Source organism: Phasianus colchicus, chromosome 16 (genome assembly GCF_987193195.1).
Source record: "Phasianus colchicus chromosome 16, bPhaCol1.hap1.1, whole genome shotgun sequence".
In the NCBI taxonomy this organism is placed as follows: Eukaryota; Metazoa; Chordata; class Aves; order Galliformes; family Phasianidae; genus Phasianus; species Phasianus colchicus.
The window spans coordinates 11866363-11885595 of NC_143451.1; the positions used below are offsets into that span (position 1 = coordinate 11866363).

Below are 19233 nucleotides of genomic sequence, written 5' to 3' on the forward strand. Positions count from 1 at the left end.
TGCTGTGATGCAGAACTGCTGTTCTGGACATTCCTGCAAGTCCACCCATGCAGGTGAGATGAAAACACCAACACAAGATAAGGAAATTCCACTTCTCATAGGGGGCAGGGGGCACTGGGGAGGTGGAAATGAGAGGACCACACATGAACACCAAAGACTGAAAACCGATCGGTGCTTAACTCGCCCCTCTGAAGAGGTTTGTCCCAGAAGCTAGGATTGGTGCTGGGATTGGAAGAGCAGCAGATAAACCAGTCTGAACAAATATTAGCACAAAAACCTGTGAGTAATTGAATGAAGATCTGGGAAGCAAAAACGTAGGTCAGCGTATAATGCAACTGTGACATGAATCAGGAAACTGTTCAGCACAACCAGCTCAAGAACCTTTGTACATCAAGCACAGGTCAGCACCACCTGCGAGCAACTTTCTGGACCCAACCCCAACCCTCCCAGTTGCCCATCTGTGTCAGTGATTCCCTGATGCTCCATCGAAGTCGGTGCAAGCTGAAGAAGTGCTCTTATCTCTAAAATATTTAGAAGAAGCAAGTTCAACATAACCCTTGGAAATAGAGTGCAGCACAGCAATAAACATTTTTTTTTTAAAGTTTGTTTTTCCATCTTATGTTCATACAGCAAGAACATATTTATAGTGCATCTTTCTGAAAACGTATCTCAAGGGAGAGCTGCCCTACTTCTTAGTACCTAAAGAGGGGAAAAGAACCCAAACCTCTCAGCTCCCAGGTAGAAACCAGACTGCACATTTCCAGAACACACCTGTTACAAATATGGGTCCCAAACAACCAACACACCACTGTTCCGTTTGCATGCCAGAAGCAGCATGGCTTCTGCTAATGTGGTCAGTGGCAGCAGTTATTCACAAAAGATAGTCCCTTTTGAAAGAAAAAAATACATCTTCTAATTTCAGAGAGCAGCAGTGTGCAAATAAACAAAACTACAAAAGCTTACACAGTAAAAGCGTGATTTTCTGTGCCACCACTGGTCATGGGAGTAATCAAAAAACTGTGACGTTGCACTGGATTTATTCCACAGTCCTTCAGCTATGAAGAATACCTTCTCAGTTCCTGCATGGAACCCATACAGCAGCACAAGCAGAGTCAAATTAGAACTGTTTTGTTCAAGTATTTTACAAACTCACTGATGACATTCAGTATTCACTTTTTGAGAACAGCTTAAGAACAGAACCAGCCAGCGTAAGACTACGAAGTAGTACTGCTAATAAAGAGAAAACTTATTTGGAGACTTATTTGTATCCGCTGCATTATGAACTGGGCCATAAATCACAAGTTTACCCGCACCTACAGAGGCAGAACGGCAATCACATCAGAAAAGGCTTTCTGGAGAAAAAAAGAAATCTCTCAGGAAAAATAGCATTTGTATTCTAAATGAAAATCCGTCTTTAATCTTCCAATTTCTGGCAGAAGATTTTGGATCAGTGTGTATTTTTCATTACTTTTGAAATAAATTACTTATTAGAAAAAAAGTTTCCTTATGTGGACGGAAATAAACTGTGCTTGATTCCGCTTCCAACAGAAAACCCTGAAGTCCAGCTACAAGAGATGGTACACTGGAGGTGAGAATGCTACGCCATGAAGGGCACACGTACAGCAAAGTCATTAACTGCTGAAGTTGAACAGAGCTCTCTTCCTTGCATGCATCATCAGCGTTAGGAGACAGAGGCTACTTAGATGGAGCACCACTCAACCTGCGAAGTTCTCTGTTTTGGTATGTCACTGCTGTACAGCAAGTGGAATTCATCCCTCATTACTTGTCTGCTTACCCCATTACCAAAACTACTCAGAGAGAAAGAAGGGTTGGTCAGTTAATTACCAGAGATTAACTAAATGTGACTCCTTCTACAGTTGAGTAACAACTCAAAATAAAACCCAACCAATGAAAACAGACCACAAGAAACACACCAGGAAATACACCCTATGCACCAAAGCTGAGACCTTCACAAGATGTTCTGCAGTTCACTGCTGGGTTGTTCTTTTTCCTCTGGTTGTTTGCTTTTGTCACTGTTGGTTTTGTTTGTTTGTAAGGTCTTTGGCAAGAGTTGTTTTGCTATTAGAGAGAGGCACTTGCTCACCTTTCAGACTGCCAAATGGTTCAAACACAGTAAGAAAAAACAAAACACGTGAGAAATGCGTCAGTTTCCCAGTTAGGCTGTAAGACAGATCTCCCATTAAGTGTTAGGACAGAGAAGCAGCACTGAAATGTGTGCTCAATTGCTTCATTCAGGTTCACATGACAACCCGAAGTCTTTTGGCAGTAACTTCTGGCACATTTCTGTGCAACTGGGACAGCTCCATAGTGACCTCAGCATTCATGCAGACCTTCTTGATCCATCCCTTTTTATGCTGTGTGAGGAATGCCATTCAAAGTTTACCATTTCCACATTTTTCCCCCTTAAAGTGCCTGAAAAAAAAGCTAAGTTACCAATAAGTCACAGCCTACCTACATTAAGTTGTCCAGACACACCCACACCAAAGGTTGTGATGTCTGTCCTATGCTCAGCCAGCAAAGCTGAATTCAATTACATTCAGTGCAAATCCTGCCCCTCCTGACTGCACTGATCGCATTCGGCATTTTTATTTAACAGCTTCAAAATAAAATCACATAAAATAGACTTACAGAAGTGATGCACTACATCAAAGTAGTTTAAATGTAATTGGAAGACAAAACAACTATTCAAAAGCAACTCAGTATATTGGAAAATCTATGTGAAATTAAGTCCAATTAAAAAAAATATGGTGTAGGAAATGAGAAAATTTAAGTTCACAAAGAGGAAATCAGAAGCAACAGCTATTATAGCAACCCAACCTAAGTGACATAATCCTGCACTGTAAAGGGCAAATGGTACACTGTGAAACTCAACAAGCTTCTGAAGAGGCTGAGAGGAGGTTACTCTGCCCTGCTGACAGTAAGGCTCCTGCTGATGATACCCAGAAAAAAAAAAAATAGAGCACCCAATTTAAGAGATCTATTCAACCCAAGGAGAAAGCAAGAATAGGAGTGAAAATTTGCATGAAATTAATACATGAGACTTGAGAAACTAACTGAAGAACCCACTGGTTGAGTTAGTTAATTAAAAAGATAGTGCCAATGGAGGAACAGACAGGCTGACAATTTTCAAATACGTGAAAGGCAACTGCAAAGAGGACTGTAATTAACTCTTGTGGCCTATCCAAGCTATAATAAAAAAAAGACTGTGCTCACAAGAAGTGAAATTTAATTAGATATTAAAAATAATTGTTTCACAGTTAGAAAACATTGCAACAGGGGAGTCCGGGACTCCCTGCAGCTGGAGCTGTTCCAGAAGCAGCTCTCAGTTGTCAGTAATGGCCTCACACACCTGACCCAGACTGAGAGAAGGCATGAAGTGACCCCTCCACCTTTTCATTGGGCTGTTCACATATCCGGATTAATGTTACAGCGCGACACAAAACGCAGCAACCACCTCTGACAAGGTGGGAAAGGCAGGGCATTTCCCCTGACAGCTCATCCAAACTCCCAGCTAAGTGATGCCGAAGGGGATGCTCCCGCCGCACTGAGCTGGCACCTGTTTGACTCCATGGTGAAATGGTTTAATGCGACAGTCTGGCAGAAAAAGTAGTCTCACCTTGAAAGGATTTGCATCACCTGCAGACAGTGATGAGCTTTTGACCCTTCAAGCAGGTTCAAGCGGCTCAGCAGAGGTCAGAGCAAAAAGCCATGGCCGCAGTCAGGAGGGGCTGCAGAAGTGTCAGTTCCAGAGGCAGCCAACCCTCCTGCCCCCAGAACACCTCTGCTGCAACACACCCCAAGTGCAGGCAACTGTCTGAAGCCACAGACTGAGCAGCAAAACAGCCACAGCCCTAATGCACACATTGCTATTCCTACCATATGGCCCTGGGAAGCAAAACTAACTGCCCTGTTTCCAGGAAAGAACAGAGAACCACTGCTGCTATAGAATCAGGGCTGCTAACTATTCTCAATGCCATTTTTAGGCTGCATAGATATTTTGCATATGAGCTTTTGCATTTGTGGCTCAGCGCATCATTCATTTTAGTAATGCAAGAATAAAGTCAGAGGATAAACAAAAATCAGTCAGCATCAGGATCTGGTACTTCAATTCATTTCCTCTGTGTCATACCCGCTCATGTGGATCAAGGAAAAAGTTTGCATTTATGAGCAGTGCTATAAATCAGCTCCATAGGAGCTCAGCAGCAGCCGTGAATCATACTGTACTTCCAATTAAAAGCAATGGTGTAATATTTGAACAAAACTGCAGTCAAGGCTCAGCATAGCAGATATGGATTTGTAGCTTATTTGAACATAGAATTTCTAGCAATGATATGGGAATAAGCAGCAGCAAACGATGATGAGATTCAGTACAATGGCTACCAAGGACGGTTTACCAGAGGTTCTGTCTCAAACAGACAGGTTGGTCTTTCACACACACGCAAGCAACTTATAACCAAACAAATGAAAAAACACAGCATTCCAGACTATTGTTGCACAAAAGATGAAATAAACTCCAAACCAGAGATGCCCAGAACAGAAGGTGACGCCAAAAAATGAAGTATTCCACAACCCAGACGAGTTCCCATTCTTCACCATTGGGCATGTTGCCTCTGATTTCACTGCCCTGCATACTCTGTGACTTCAGTGGTGGCTTCAGTATTCCAGGAGCAATTTCTGCTGGCAACGACGTGAAGCTATGTTGTTCCTGGTAAAGCAATGGCTGCCTTGTATTTTAAGTATGAAGGATAATCTGAACTTAAAGCCAGGCAAAGGCCTTTAAATAAACTCGGGAAACAGTTTAATCCACCCCTACATAAAGACTTTCTTCTTCCTAAGAAAAATGATAGCTTTTATCCCTGTCATTTATTGTCTTCAGCATTTTTACTGACCATCTGCATCACAAAATTATTTTTATCTCAGGCATCAAGAAACCAATGCATCACACTCTTAAAAAATAAAAAAGCTATACAGCACAGACTCACTTGTGGCAATCATCTCCATCCAGTTGACTCTCTCATTCAAAATGAGTAAAGCAGAAAAACATTAAGTTCTGCAGCAGAACTTGCACTAAACTTCCCTGAATTCCTTCAGTGGGTCTTGATATGCCAAGACAGTAATTTTGTCTGTTGGGCTTTGACTTGATCCGATCTATGCTGAGATCTCTTAGCAGGGAATGAAGCGCACTGAGGAATGAACACATGTAATCTGGATTCCAAGCTGTCACAATATGCAACAGAAGAAAAATGTCTTTCAAACATGGCACCAGAAATTATCACACAGTGCTCTAATAGTCAGCAGTGTCTTTGATTATCTGAGCCCCACGACACCTAAAGATCAATCAGCAGGAGGACAAAACAAAATACGATGCACTCCCAGCACATACTGTCACACTGAGTGCTGGAGTGACTATTTGTGTCCACACGATATGCCCCACACAGGTATATCCAGTACATAACACACCTTGATTTAGCAGTGAAACCAGACCCCCTACAACTGCAGCGCTCACTGCACACCCCGATGTACAGAGCTAAATGAATCTGAATGAACTGAATAAAGGCGTGGAGGAGCCCTAAAGCAATGATGAGACTCAGGGAGGAGCTTATCCTGTCTCAAACACCATACAGCACGAAGTTTAAGACAAATGTCCCATGAATCAGAGCACAGGAAGAATGATTATCTGCTAACTGCAGGAAGCTCAGACGGAAGAGACATTCAACATCTAAAAAAAAAATAAAAACAGCAGTGAGTGCAGAACTGTGTTTGTCAGAACACTGAATGACTGATCCAGAGCTTTAAGACAACTAGCCTTTAGATGCCAGTTAGGTTGTAAACATATCTTTTGAAAGGTCTATATGGCAACATGATTGCAAAGAAAAAAAAGCCTATCAACAAAATTAAATACATCAAAATGTAGCACAGAATTAAATATTCACTCTGCCCTTCCTCAAAACAGTGAAACTCAAAGCTCAGTGAGATCTTGTATGAGCTGCACAGAAGCATAAGACTTGCAGTGAGAATCCTGTGCAGATGGCATCCTTAAAGAACAAGAGGTACTCCCACCAAACTGACAAAATCAAATTCACACCCGCAGCCGTCCTTTTCCCCCCAATATCACACCATATGCTGCCTACAAGTTTTTACCCTTCCTCAAAAACAGATTTCACAAATTAATAACCGAAGGAGTAGGATAACTGCCAATGAAGTTTAATGCACCCAGATATATCAATATGCACAAATTATTGTTGAACTGGCGCAGAGCTATTCCAGCAATCCACGACACACAAGCCATGCCACATGCTGTTTGTGCACAGTACTCGTTTTGGTATATACTGCATCTACCTTCTGTCCACACAAAGCCCAGCACTGCGAGTAGATATGAAAGAACAGAATGGAAGGTTAGAGTAAATACAATCCAAAAGCGATCCACAAATCAACAAATCTGAGTTGGAGACTGCTGGCCTCAGTGAAAACGTCTTGCTCCCTAACAGCATGGAGTTAAGCAAGGGAAATACAGCAGCAAACCAAAAGTTCTTTTTGTTTCTTCCATCTATTTTTATCAGTAACAAAAGTATCTCCTCATGCTGAGGGTACTTCTCTGCCCATGACAAGACAGGCACAGCAGTCAGTGTAGCTATGTGGGTTAATTCTGAACCTCATTCAGCTCTCGATTTAGAGATTACAGCACTACCTTTGCACTGACTGCAGCACTGCATAGCAAGAATTTACCTTCCATTTCAAGGAAGGCTTTGTTTTTACGAGGATCACTGCTCGATGCTGGCTGTGTTCAAGGAAACAGGAGGTGCATCTGCTGACCTCTGGACTGCTGGAGAACAGGGGGGGCAGATGCAGAAAGCCAAGCATTTTTAACATCTGTTTTCCTGTAAAGCATCCATTATTTTGATTATTCATTCATTTTCAACTGAACAACACTAGAACTGAACAACACTGCTAACTTTTATTCAACTTTAAACAATTAAAAGATCACCCGCCGTCAGCTTTAGATAAAGAAAGATACATTGTTCAGAGGGCTATATGCTACAATTCGGGTTTTCTTGGAAAGAAATCTCCCTTCCCATTAGAAAAAGTTCCAGGAGATAATGACAAGTGATCAACATTCACTGCAGTTTTCATGCTAGAAATCTGCAGTGTTCTGACGGCGTGCTGAAGTTACATAATGACAGTGAAAAAAGCACAGCACAGAAGAAAGTTAACTACTGTACCACCAAAGAGAGGTAACAGACAAATAACCGAGTCAGCAAATATTTTACACTAAAGTTGAATTGGCATAAAAGAGGGGGAGTTTCCATGCTCTTATCTACCTGGAACCAAGCATGAAGGAGCTGCATCTGAAGAGGCGCAGAAAATAGTTTTAGGAAGTCAAATTGCAATATTGTCTGTGAAATAAAAGTGATGTGTATGGACCTGTAACAACTATGAGTCTGCCTTCAAACACCCAGAGGAAGAAAATCAGCTTTGAGAAAGAAGTTTGGAATGCGACCCAAGCGGGACTAAGAACTGTCTTCCAAGGAATTCCATGTAGTGAACTCAGTGTAGCTTTCTTTGTCTCAAACCCCCAAGAGCCACCTACAGTTCCAAAATTAAAATGTTTTCTGTGCGAGTAACGTGGACAGCAGTTTTCCCAAGAAGGAACAGAAAAATTCAACCCAATTCCAACCTGCCTAATGCACAGTTTAACTTGGTACTGCTGTCTTCATGGGCTGAATTGGAGGCAAATGCCCAGGATTTATGATTCCAGCTTTTCAAACATTTCTTCACCAGCAGTATTTTGTATTACTGCAGCCTACACTTCAGTGTCTCACTGATTTTATCCCCCTACTAACAAAACATGCAAAACAAGACTTACAAGAAGGATAAAAGAAGCAAAAACATTTACATTTTCAAGAATTCTTCAAAGGTTTTTGAAAAACCACTATTCCTCAAGCCAGCAGATACACAGCTTGCTGTTCTGTTGCGAATTAAACCACTCCCACATAAAGCCAGGCAAACCAAAACCTTCACGAAGAACCCTGAGATTAAGGTTTTCCTCATCACACATTTAGCACATCCCTGCTAAAGCTGGTTTCAGTGCCAACCTATCACCAGGCTCAAGCATCAAGGTAACTTCTCAGAACTATATCTGACATTCTGTTAATCTTTACTGGAAAGAAAACACGTAGGATTTATTTCTGTACACAGATATCCCAAAAATCAAAGTATCTTACTTTTAAGAGCTGGTAAGAATGCTCCTCATCTACATTAGTGAAGTTTGTTAGCTTCTTCAGCAACCCATACATGGCTGCAAAAAAAAAAAAAAAAAAAAAAATCAACTGAAAAAAAAGAGGTAGGCCCAACAATGGCCCAAGTCAGTTCTGCTGAATACCTCCCTTCCCATTACAGCTGTCTGGTATTCCGTAGGAGAAAAGATGTTCTGTCAACTGGTTTTGTTTCCCTTTGCTGCAGCATCCTTCACCTGAAAGCAGGACTACAGCCTTGGGGCAAAAAGTGCTTTGCAAAAAGAATCAGTATCCACCCTTCTCTAATCTTTACTAGCTGAAAAACGTGCCCTGCGAGTTTTAACTACTTTCCAATCTTTAGGAAAAAAAAAACAGGCCAAATTTTATATTAGTTACCTCTAGTTGTCTTTTTATTTTCCTCCTGAGGAGGAGGACTGCAGACGAAGGCTGAAAATGAAGAGCCATAAGCCCTGAAGTGATCTATACGCACTACAGCAGGAATGGTGAATGGCACAAGCCAACATGGACACAAACTTCAGCCTTATAATGCTGATTTAAAAAGAACACACATCATGGCAAAACACTTTGGAAAAAATAAAAAGTACCTAAACAAGCAACAGTAGAGGCCGCAGTAGTGTACCGCTAGTGCTAACTTCTAAAAATGCTGCTCTGTCTTCTTCACATTGACTAACAAAAAGCCTGCAAAGCTTGTTTTCTGTTTAAGATGTACTTCCTGGTTCACTCTAAGCTCAAGCCCACTGAAGTGCCAGTCCAATGCATTTTGTCTTCATTGGTTTTCCTAGAAGGTGAGTGAAAGAACAGTTCGGATGCTGCGTGGCTGCTGCCTGTGCAGGTTGATGCATCCCTGCTTTGGGCCAGCAGCTCTGAAAGCTGCTGAGTGCAGCAACACAGGAGAACTCTGCTCTTGCCAAAGCATGGCCAACAAAAAGCACAATGCCGTCTGCCAGGATAATGAACAGAGCAGCCTGAGTGAATGCCCAGGAGAGGGTGGGATCACATGGCTGGAATTAAGGGACCGAATGAATACACAAGGGTGAAATAAAAGGAAAGGGCAATTCCCTGATGGAGGAAAGCTGTTTTCCTCAGCTGTAACATCTTCACCCTTAGCTGGTATCAGAGAGACACTTGCAGCTGGTTCTTTTGCTTAAAAGGATAGCATCAACCTGGAGAGAAGGAAGAGGGAAAAGACCAAAAGTCTTCAGCAATGCTTTCATAAGAAATGCTTTTTAGGGTTTGGTTCCCTCAACATTCACTCACCCCATAAAAACAGTGACAAGACAACAAAACACAAACAGGAAGTGCATCTGCTGAAAGATGCTATGACATCCTACCTGGCATTAGCTTTGGAAAAATCAAGTGATGTGCAGTCAAATGACTATCAATACACAAAAAGGCTACTTTTTTTTTTTTTTTTTTGAGAGAGAGAGATTTATATTTTATCTTGCTGAACAGGCAAAACTCTGAAAGCCCCCACAAGACATTCTGAAAGCAAATCTTTACAACCCACTGTGTAAATCACAACTTACGCTTCAGAATTCTTGAGATTCACCATCACCTCTCATTTTCCCTAAAATCCCACTCAAGGTGCACTTTTTGAGGATCTGATTTCAAATATAGACCCAGTACTGCTTACAAAGCAATAACTTAAATGTAAGTTAGTTAAATGTCAGTTAGAGCTAAGAATTTCACGATGAATAAACCCAGCGGCAGTACATTCGCAAAAGACTTCAAAGCACAATACCTCCAAGTTACCATTACTTCTGCCCATCAGCGGCCCACGAACAGCTTACAGAACTCTGAAGGATCACAAAGTGCTTCTAGAGAACCACAAGTATCTTCCAGGTCTCCCTGTTCCTGCTCCCTTGCTACCTTCACGCAGGAGCTCTGCTGCAGCATTTATTCCCATCCTGCTGCTGCTGTCACATCCCATGTTCCGTGCTGCGCAGCTGCAGGATACCACCTGCTCCCACACTGTGCCTGTTGGTTTTTGCAATCCCCCCCATGTCTCCCATTCATTCTGAAAAGGATTTGCTCACTCTTCTGTAAAGGCTATACCCTCTGCCTTCTAATCCCAGGTGGCTCCTGCTAATTACCCATGTGCCTTGGGAGTCTAATTCTTCCCATTGTTAATGTACCAATTTTTAGCCACAAAGTCACTTCATATGCTAATGAGAGACCAGCTGATCCCAAGCTCATACTTCATGTACTCAGGAGAACTCATCTTCTGGGGGTACTAATGACAACAGAGGAAGAATGGCTTTGAAAAATTGTGCCTGAATGATGCTGTATTACTTTCACTTCAACTCTGACTCTATAATAAAGATCTTGCTTGTTAACTCAAGCTTGATCATTGCCCTCATTTATTGAAGGCAACGTCTTCACAGGAAAGAGACTGAAAAATCGTATCTTCCTTTTATGCTGTTAGAAACTAATGTAATAGTTGTTTAAGTTTTATATTGTTTTCCATATAGAAGTTTTGGTGTTCATAGGACACCAGAAACACCAACTTCAATCCCAAAATCATGAGGAGTATTTCTGAAGACTACTCTAGGCCACGACACATTATTGCTACTGAAATAACACTCAATACCTTTAAGAAACATCTCCTTCCCCCTCTCCCTCTGCATTCCTCACAATATTCCATCTTTTCACCCAAAAATGGTTGTGGCAGCACAGGGACAAAAGCAGCATGCTACAGCACGTGGGTCACCAGAAGGTGTGAGAATGTCTTCCGCTCATACTGCTACCAAAAAGCACATCATACATTAATAGTATGAGCAGACCATACACTCTTCTTGAATATCTTTAAATATGGAAGTTCTGCATTTCAAGTCTGATAAGACGAGAGAACACAATGCCTGCATTGTTGATGTCCACCGCGTGTAAGGATTTTGCATTGTGGCTTTTGGGATGCAGATATTCAACATTCCCACTTGCTTAATAATAAATTCCAATAAGTCACTTCTGAAACGCTTAGATGCAACACAGGGAACAGTTCTTCCTCTAGATTCCAAAATGAAGGAATCAGCACAGCTCCTGTGGCCTGCGCAGCAGAGCCTGACATGAGTTTTCATCTGAAGAGCAATTTACTCCATTGCAAGACAATGATTTGAGCAGAGTTAGCTAGTATATCTTCTTGCTAGGTGGAAAAATATATACAAGATGGAAACCAAACCATTTTTATGGAAAACATACCATTTTTAAAAAGAACCTAGCAGAATTTGTAACACCTTTTCTTCCTTTCTCCAAAAAGTTTCATACTCTCATGTAAAGGGAAACATTTCAATCAAAATCAAAAGCTAGAATTTTTGCCTCTAAATGAATTACCAGTTCAATCCTCCGTTATAACACACTCATTTCATGACAGAGTATTCTTCAGACAGATTTTATTATGACAATGAAAGATGAATCCTGCAGCTGTACAGAGTTCAAACAGCTCAGAAAAGCAGCACACAAAGACTGAGATGCATTGCAAGACTGCTAGAAATGTAGAATTAAAAAAATGACTTTGTACAAGAAGAGTTATGCCACAGAGCAGAACATTCACCTGTAAAAGTGTCATATAAACATGCAATAGAATGTATTTTGTTGCAGTTTTTCTATCACTTGAGCGTGTTATAGATATGAATAACATCAATTTTGATAAATGTTGTTATTAGAGCTAGAAATCCCATGGAAGATCTTCATAAACAAGCAAATCCTTTCTTTCATGTCATGTTTTGTCAGGGTTTTGGATTCCCACCTCCTTCAGTTGTTATAGTAATACACTTGCCATCTACAAATGCTGAAATCACTATCAGCAAAAGAATATCTCAGAGGGTTGTCAATGAACCATTAAAACGTGCTGCCTCCTGACTGCCCTCAGTGTACCTGTGGAGGTTACAACAGAAAAATAAAGCAAACACCCCGATTTTCCTTTTAATATAATTTCGTAGAAAGCATTTTATGTGTAAAAGGGAGCGGGTTATGCTTTAACTTTTTTGTAAACAGATGTGCAATGCTCACAGATGGCCACTAACATGATCCTCATTCAGAATCAATAATTGGACATGATGCCTATTCTCTGAACCACTTACCTACCTCAGAAGATTATCTGGATTCACTAATATCTGCTATGGAACTGATAAAACTTGATGTCAAAAGAATTGAGTATTAGAAAAAGAGAAATGGGCATGTCCAGATAATTGCAGCATTTCAGCCTGCATATAGGCTCTTCACTGATCTGAAACTGCAAACAGACAAGTCAACGTGAGGAAAGCGAAGGGAAAATACTCTGAAGCAGATATATATTTAGTAGCAGGTTAGATGGAGAGAAAAGGCTCAAGGACAATGGCAGGTCTTTTCTTCCTTCAGCTAAACCTCCAATGTATTTTTGTGAAAGAAAGCTAGTCTTTTGCTTTTAACTGTAGCCCAAAACTGCATTATGTCTCCTGGGTGCTTTGATTTTTTTCTCTTTCTAAATCTCAGCACACAGACAGCTCCAGGGCTCAGTAGGAGAAATTATTAAAAGCATGCCTGCAGAAGTAAAGAGATCAGTCATTTTCCTTATCCCTATCCCCTGTGTTTTATGAGCACTCCCCCACCCAGTGTTGTATGAGATTTCATGCAACCAGACGTGTCCTTTTTAAACAGACTGAAAAATTTAAAGTCCTTTAAGAGCAAGCATTCTTTCAAACTGGAAACAACACATAAATGTGCTTCTACTCCTCAGAAAGGTCACACTCACCTTCAGAATTCTATCAAGCCAACTTTTTCTTTTTTGTCCTGTGCAATTCTATCATTTAAGTAGTTTTCAGCAGTCTTTACAAAATACACTGCAGTTTCTCAGAACGCAGAATCCTACTGTGAACATGATACAAGCAATCTCTGCCTCATTATTTTTTTCCCAAGCTGCTTGATAAAACATCTGCACTTTGGAAACTTCAAATATCCTTCCTGCTCCACCATTACAGATGCACACGTCTTCTCTTAAAAATTAACAAGCTATCCACGTTTTCAGCTTACAAACTGTGCTCCTCAATCCTTTTTATTTTACATGAACATTAGTGTATTTTAGGTTATGATTTTCTGAATTATGTTTCATTGCATAAAAGTTGTACTGATTACATTCAGCGTATTTTGACAACAGCAAATGCGTTGAAATGCAATCCATTCTGATTAAAAAGAAATTTCAAAATTAGGAAAAATCCTTTACGCCATTTCATGCCTGTACCTTCAGCTCTGAAATGTTATCGTGCATTGAACAGGACAGGAAAATGCTCAGTCACCTATCAGTTGTCAAGAAGCCAATTCTACTCCTCTACTTGCCCAACCAAAATACAACGAGAAATAAATAGGAAAACACTTATTTTCATCACTCTTACCCGAATACTCTCCAGCCATAAGGAGGTACACTGGCATTTCAGAGTTCTTTGCTCCAAACTACTGAACTCTAAGCATTAAGTATTGATATGCGTTTGAAAATTGCCATTTGACGCATGCAGGAGAACAAATTACATCATTTCGGAGTCAGCACAAAAATCAGACCCCATTTAGAGTTTAAAACACAAAGCAAGAAGATGTCACCCTGCTTATTCTATCTGCTAAAACAGATTTACTTACATGCTCCTATAATTAAAGATACGTCTGAACTAGAGGATTTCCTTTCACACACCTATGTGGGATATGATAAAGACTCACTTGAGATAACATCATTCAAGTCTTTAACTGCATACTGTGAAAAAGTTTCTTGCTTTGTTGCTGTTAGACAGATGAACTATCGTCAGTAGCTGAAGTGACAGAGCAGATATCTTTTACACGAGAAAAAGGTGGTATAAAATAATCAGTCAGATAATAACTTAAGTTTAAGAAAGGATACACAGGGTAAAAATGTTTATAGAAAAATATGACAAAATTTTCAAAATTCAAGTGGCTGAGTATCAGTTTCAGAAGGGGTTTCTGGAGCTTACCTATGGTGCAGTTTGTGGTTATTTTTCTCCGCTTGGGGTTGTGTCGTAGCAATTCTAACTCTCGTTTGGTTGGCTCCCATGTTGAATACTTCTCTCCAATGCCTAAGCACACGAAAAGAAATTTTCAGGAAGTTGTTTAGTAAAAGTATTAAAAACTGCGTTCAAGTTAAAACTTCCAACATACTGTCCATTAAGTTAGAATCAATCTATGTACAAGAGACTGATTTCTTAATAAAAAAAGTTCAGAAGGACTGCAACCAACCGTCCAAAGCCCAAGTAAGTTTTCCATTATTGGACAACTATTCTTCCAATTTAAAAAAATAAATAAAAATAACACTCCAGCACAAGAGTAAAGCCACTGTTACCCAAAAAATCCATTACTTTCTTTGTGCTCAGAGGATGACAGCACCACCAACGATTTTATAAGATAATGGCTAGCCAAGAAATCTCATTAGCAAACTCTGACATGTTATTAAATATATCACAGCTCAGCCAACTGAATGGACAAATACAATCTTATTCTTTATAGTATAGGTGGCCAGCAGAAATTACTAGTTCAGATATACTGAACAGCATATTCTCCTAGTACTTGTTTTATGATGTACTGTGACTAAACATGACTTCTTATGCAGCACTGGATATCAGCAAGTTCTAGTATTTGAGATTCACTTTGGTGACGTATATAACAATACCTAAAAATCTGATTTGTAGTAGGTTTAAAAACAACAACCAATCAACCTAAACTTTCCTAACGCTCAACTACCCTTCCCATAAACTGCAGCTGTAATCTGCCAGTATTCTCTTTAAACATCAACGCTGTATTTATGATACAGTGCTCAAAAGAAGCTGCAGTAGAAATGAGTCAGTTAAGCAGTACAGCAAATTTATTTGAAGTAAGCACAGTTGTGTTCAGTGTAAATCTGATATGAGAAAAACAGACCAGAAAAGACTCATGTGCTGATCAGTTAAGAACCGTTGCAGTGCCTCATGTAGCACAGAGAAATTACTATGCAAGGTCAGTTATAGTGAGTCAAAAGCATCTGGGCATTAAAAATAAAGAATAATAAGATGACAAGCAATCTATTCTAAAACTGAGGATTAAAGTCAATTAAGTGTTATTTTTCATGGAACGCATGGAGCAGAAGTAGTGCTGTGCTACAGAAAATAAATTATAAATCATACATATAAAAAGAAGAGTAGAAAATATAGCTAGAGGCTTACACATTCTGCATAATATACATTAAATTTTAATAGCTCTTTGATCTTCATTTTCAGAAATAGCTATGCTTTTCACAACCTACCCACCCAAAACTGTTCAATTCATAGTTACTACTGACCCTCCAGGTTCTAGCAATAAAGAATCTCATTTTCGGATTCCTGAGGACAAGAAAATTCATATTTACATGGATGCATCCCTTTATTTTATTGGGTTCAACAATATTTTATGCGAGAAGCATAATAAAAAATAGGGGAGTTATACAGTCCCTTTCCTTTATCCAAGGTTCAGCATCAAGGTACACACCCAGGAAAACAGAAAAGGAACTAATTACTGCATAACAGATAGATGAGATCAAACAGGCACAGTGCTCTGAATACACTATATAGTACAAGTAGGCACACACTGAACAAAGCAACTCCAGAGAAGCAGGTATGGGCAGTACACGTATGTCAGAACATTGACTTCCACTACTTTTTATATTGGACGTCTTCAGGAACCTGTTCACATCTGTAATATTCCCCTAGGAATTGATATAAATTGGTCTGTTTAAAATCTCAATATCATCTTCAACACTTGTTAGCACCAACCATGGCACTCGCCAACTGTAAGTTTGACTCCTGTGTTCAGCTTCCCCATAGTTTAATTAGGCCCCAAATTGGTGCAGCCTGATAGCAAGATGAAATCTCACAAACGAGATCTCATAAAATAATTAAAGCAAACAAAGAAAATTCTCAGATGTGTTGAAATCCTGTGGGTTGGTGTTTTTGTTGTTGTTGTTGCATTTTGAGACAAATAAAATTAACACCTGGAAACACACGTGCGCTCCACTTAAAGCATGCAATAGTCCCACAGATCAGTTAGACTGCTCAAATTTATTTTCATATATTTATATATAATTACACGTTTAAATGCTTATAGAGGATGGCAACTAAAGCATTTCATGAGAGCAGCTCTTCAATTGAAGATAAACACGACAAGCTGGGCAGGATTCTGGACAAATAGGACACCATTCAGTTAAAATAAATGAGATCAACACAGCAACCACGTACGGTTAATGCCACAAGAAACACAGCACAGACAGACAGAACACTTTCTTACAGAAGCCTTTCATTAGAAAGAGCACAAGTCAAACTTAAAAATAAAAAAATTGTTCTGTTTCTGCTGAACACAGTCTATTATCCTTGAAAATTTGGGAAAAAAAGAGCACAAAACCAGATCCACCTACTATGGATGGTTCAGTGTTTAAAGGTTACCAAATTCACCAATAATAATAAAGTTGTAGTAAGATCCATGAACATGCCAAAAACTCCAATATAAATTACCTTAAGCAAAGATTTGCAAAACATGCATAGATTACAACTAAAGGAAAGCAGTGTTACTGGAGTGAAGGTTCATCATTTTTTTTAAATGATGCTACAAAATGACCAGATTCAAGTTAGCATGTGAAATCTCCAGCTAACAATTCATATTATTAAGTTGAATACCCCAGTTTTCATTTTTCAAGAATTTATCACACATGGATGAGTGAAGATGATGATAATGACAGGACCCAACTTATAAAACCCACAATTTTGCGAGTAATATTAGCATAGATTGTTTGGTTTCCTATCTTTCAGGAAATCTCACTTCGTTCCCACCCAAAAATACAGACATTAAACAGAATGAAGGGTTCCATGTATTCTCACCTCCCTTGTTATTAAAGAATATTCAGTAACAAAAAAAAAAAAAGGAAGAGCTGCAACTTGTTCAGTGTTATATCATATAACCCTGAACTGCAGTCATGCTTGTGAAATCATCAAGCTAGGAGTTAACATTACAAAGAGTATGAAATGAATTTCATGACATTTGGGGTTTTTCTTAAAGTTTCTTCTCCAGGCATCATGTTGTTATGTGAACATCCTGTAAACTTTACCTTAACACTCTTCAAGCATAGGTAGAAGCTTGGAAACGTACATTAGTGTAATAATGATCTTGTTATCCTGGTTAGAGGAAGAAGGGTTTCCTCTCATTTCAGACTTCATGATTTTTCAGATACAAGGAAATGGATTGTATTAGTGGAGAAAGATGGACGTAATTTTCTACTACTACTCATAAACCCATTTCTTTTTCATTCCTCAGATAAATTTGCTGAGAAACAGTTTCACAAAGCAAAGCCACAATACAAAAGTTCCTAAGCCACAGCTTTAAAAAAAAACATGTACTCCAGCAATCTAAAACAAACTTCTGTCTTCTCCATTTTGTATCTCCACTGGTCATTACGGATTTGCTGTCTTGGCACAGAAGATGCAATGTATGCACTGGTGTAAATATGCATCCGTACATAAGTGTGTATGTACGTATATACATGCACACTCTTCACCACAAGCCTGTGAAGTCTAAGAGGACACAGCAAGCCACTAAGAAGCTGGCTGTGTTACCTCAGAACCAGGCAGGAGTGCACTGGAGAACAAAACAGCTCTATTTTGGTCCAAAAGGCACCAACATTCATCACAGTTAAGAAAACGTTCTTTGAATGCACACATTCAGAAGTCAGGAACTGGGGTGCCTCACTCTTCAAAGGCAGTCTAAGCAAGAGTTACCCTGTTGTGGCCAGTGATTTTGGGACCCAAAACACATCTTAGAAAAGTTTGAAGGAGCTTTCAGGAAAGGCGCACAGCCTAAACACAAGGTCTGAAACCACATCTCTGCTGTGTCTTGCTTTCAAAAGAAGGGCTTCGTGCTACAGCATTTTATTCTGTATCTTCTTGATAACTTGCTGGCAACCTCACTGTCCTCCCTTCCTATGCCTGCACACCTTCAAAATGTGGCATTAACAGAAAGCAGAATGCAATCTGTAATAAGAACCAAGCCAATGCAGTTATACTTTTGATAGGCCATCAGAAAAGCTCTAGTTAATACCATGTTAGTCGCTATTTTTAAAAGTGGAAATGAGGTTAAGAATGGTTTGAAGTCATATCAGCCCTTACTAAGGCTGTCACATTGAAACAGGATGCCATGGATTCACTAAGAGACCTTACTAGACAGTTGTTGTCTGTCTTTAAAGGTAGACTTCTCCACTTTAAGAAAACATACCCCTAGAGGCCACTGGAAATGGAAGATGACAAGCTACTACAACTGAAGCTTTAAAACTACTCAGTTTGAGATAAATGCTACTTCCTTTCACTTCCAAAAAAAAAAAAGGAGAAAATATTTGTTTTGGAGTAGTTTTGTCAAGGGAAGGGCACACAAAATTAAGTCTGCTGTAATTATGCACTCATTGGAACATATCCAAACAAGAGGAAAACAATTTGCATGATAAAACTGGCACAACTGTGATTCATGTCTAAAATGGCAGGATAATCAGCAAAGGGACGCTTGTTAGTGAAGTGCGTCGCCAGCCCACGCCTCTTACCTGTCATTGTACACTGGTAGTGAGAAACCACTGTTGGGGTGAAGGCTAAAAAAGAAAAAATTAGGGAAAGCAAACTGAATAATAAAACAAATGTGTGTACATATATTTGTGTGTCAATATTTCTAAATAGATACTGTGCGTGTACTGTGAAAGCACAGGAGTGCAAGTAAGCTGGCACGTTCTATTAGAAAAAAAAAAATCACACACAGAGGTGGCATTTCATGTGTGGGGAACAGACTTCTTGCCCATAACACCTACAACAGCCTAAAGGAGCAGATGGTTACATTTTCTACCTAGTACAGACCTGACTGATACTATGCAAGACTGCAGGATTAATGTTAGATATACATTTTTTTTGGCAATTAAAAATAATTTTGCTACAAGTAGGTGTGGCGCACA

At 39.7% G+C, this 19233-nt stretch overlaps 1 protein-coding gene across 3 annotated transcripts in view; it reads right to left on the reverse strand.

The window, feature by feature from the left end:
* Window positions 1-19233, reverse strand: part of USP22 (ubiquitin specific peptidase 22) — an 87968-nt gene that overhangs the window by 27995 nt on the left and 40740 nt on the right. For 2 of the 3 annotated variants that reach the window (XM_031606517.2, XM_031606516.2), the window contains exons 4-5: window positions 18835-18879; window positions 14225-14326 (exon numbers count right to left, since the gene is read on the reverse strand). In XM_031606517.2, coding sequence (XP_031462377.1) covers window positions 14225-14326; window positions 18835-18879 — 147 coding nt within the window. The remainder of the gene's footprint in view (window positions 1-14224; window positions 14327-18834; window positions 18880-19233) is intronic. The other variant, XM_031606519.2, reaches the window with a different exon arrangement.